Below are 2,244 nucleotides of genomic sequence, written 5' to 3'. Positions count from 1 at the left end.
TCGGGGTGTCTTTGCTTCCGTTCGGTCCGTCCGGCCGGTCGCCCCTATCTTTATCCGCTCGGCCAAACTCCTGATTGACCTTATGCTTTTCAACCTCTACGTGACGTTGACTCTACTTAAAGAGGGGTCCCTCCTCCTTACTACCGGATCAATTAGCATGTTCACTGTTGTATTACAATGATCATTCAATTATGGATGAACTTTTGGTTTTATAGCTGAAATTCTTCTCTTTGAAAAATTGTTTAAGGATTCTGTAGTACCAAACGTTAATTATGTGAATAGTTCACTTCTTTAAAAAAAAAAAAAAAAAAAAAAACACCTCTTAATTATCCAAGAGCGAGCTTGCAAGCAACGATGGTAAATAAGTTGAGTCGAGTTAGAATTTTGAGATGTTGAATCTTGTTTAATAAAATAGTTGAGCTATGTCGAACTTAAAATGAGCTAATTTTAAAATGATTATTTAAATTTGATTTGATAAAAAAATCCTTTATTGCATAAAATTCTTCGAACAACAATCATGAAATATTTTCGTGCTAAACAAATTAAAATTCGATCAAGAACATCTTCCACAAAATCAAAGGGACAAATCGGAGCCAGAAAACGTACAATTCGAAGGTGAAAATAAAGACGGCGGACAACGAGTGCTAGTTTGCGAGACCAGCCTTGAGCTTCTGGATGGTGGCGACGTCGGTCTTGAACGACTTCGCCAGCACCTCATCGTCGACGCCGCTGGCGAACACGGTCTTAGGAACCGACACGGTGCCGGCGTTGGCGCTCCCGAAGGCGGAGACGGCGACGGCGGCGCTCCCGGAGTTGCAGTACTGGTAGTGGATTAGCCCCTTTGGGAACACGAACACGTCGCCGGGCTGCAGCGCCTGCGTGTAGAGATTGTTGCCGGTGTCGACGAAGCCCACCTCCAGGTAGCCCTGCACCAGGAAGAGCAGCTCGGCGGAGCGCGGGTGGGTGTGCGGCGGGTTGACGGAGCCGGCCGGGTATTTGAGCACCGCCAAGGACACGCTCTGCCCGAGCACGGCCGGGAACTCGGCCGCTGCCGCCTTGGAGACGCTGAAGCTGGCGCCGGGCGGGGAGTTGACCACAGGGCGCAGGCCGGTGTAGGTGAAGAAGCTGCCGTCGACGGCAGTGACGTTTGGAGGGAGGATGAAGTCGGAGATGATGTCGGGGTCGCCGGCGGTGGCGACGTGGGAGGCGGAGAAGGAGAGCAGCAGGAAGAACAGTAGTTTGTTAAGCGCCATTAATTGCATGCGTATGGAGTTCAAAATACTGAACCGCGTTTGGGTGAAGACTTTCCTGAAGATGAATTTTGCAGTTGACATGGAGATCAATTTAAAGACGTTGCACCTCAAATTGTTTTGCGGTATTGATGGAAGAAACGAGGAGGAAGATTTGTGCTCTTGTGTTTGACTCAATCAAATGATAGCTTTTGATCGATATGACCAAGAGATAGTATGTAATAGCTTCATTAACTGAAAACAAAGAAAGTAGAACTAATATAAGCCAACTGGTGCTAGATCATTACGAAAACAAAATTATGCAGGCAAGATTAGAAATTGAAGAAGATAAGAGGCACTCATTGGAATTAACACTCAGAAGCAGCATTTTAGAAGGACCAAAAAAAGCACTAAAAAACATTCTGAAATCAAGTAAAGTAAAGTGCAACCCTACTTCTAATGCATGTTCAAGTGCAAGTAAAATAGAGGAAAGATTTATTTCCAATTGCATCTCTAAGTATACTAGACTAGTGCAAGTTCGATGGAAAAGTCAAGGCAAGTTATGAAACCCAATTCCCCATGGGCTCGGCCTCTTGAATCAAGTTGGAGCCTCAATCAATCATGAAAAATGATGATCAATTAATTGAGGTTGAGTTCAAACTAACTAAAAAAACGAGTGAAAAAATTTTACGGAATGAATTTTATCACTTTCATATTAGACAATGAGCTCCAAAGTTATTCAAAAATAGTAAACTCTTCTGATGGGTCTTAGTGGAACGAGACAATTGCAACTGAGATACACTCTATCTTGTAAAATCACACTTAAAAACTAATAGATCTTTCTCAAGAAAGTAAACTACTAGGTTGCAAGTGGATTATTAAGAAGAAAATAAAATTAGATGACACAATTGATAAGTACAGGGTTAAAATGGTAATTAAAGGTTGCCGACAAGGAGAAGATCTTGATCACTTTGATATTTATTCTCTGGTATTTAGACTAACTTCCATTATAGTA

The 2,244-nt window shown here is 42.8% G+C and overlaps 1 protein-coding gene across 1 annotated transcript; it reads right to left on the bottom strand.

Moving 5' to 3' along the window:
- Positions 1 to 491: 491 nt before the first annotated feature.
- On the bottom strand, positions 492 to 1,296 carry LOC122035089 (germin-like protein 9-3). Its single transcript, XM_042594474.1, has one exon. It carries the CDS (start codon positions 1,260 to 1,262, stop codon positions 645 to 647), a length of 618 nt encoding a protein of 205 aa, XP_042450408.1. The 5' UTR covers positions 1,263 to 1,296; the 3' UTR covers positions 492 to 644.
- Positions 1,297 to 2,244: the final 948 nt, after the last annotated feature.

This window comes from Zingiber officinale, chromosome 11B, assembly GCF_018446385.1.
Source record: "Zingiber officinale cultivar Zhangliang chromosome 11B, Zo_v1.1, whole genome shotgun sequence".
Lineage (NCBI taxonomy): Eukaryota > Viridiplantae > Streptophyta > Magnoliopsida > Zingiberales > Zingiberaceae > Zingiber > Zingiber officinale.
This window is presented reverse-complemented; position numbering and strand designations above follow the sequence as displayed.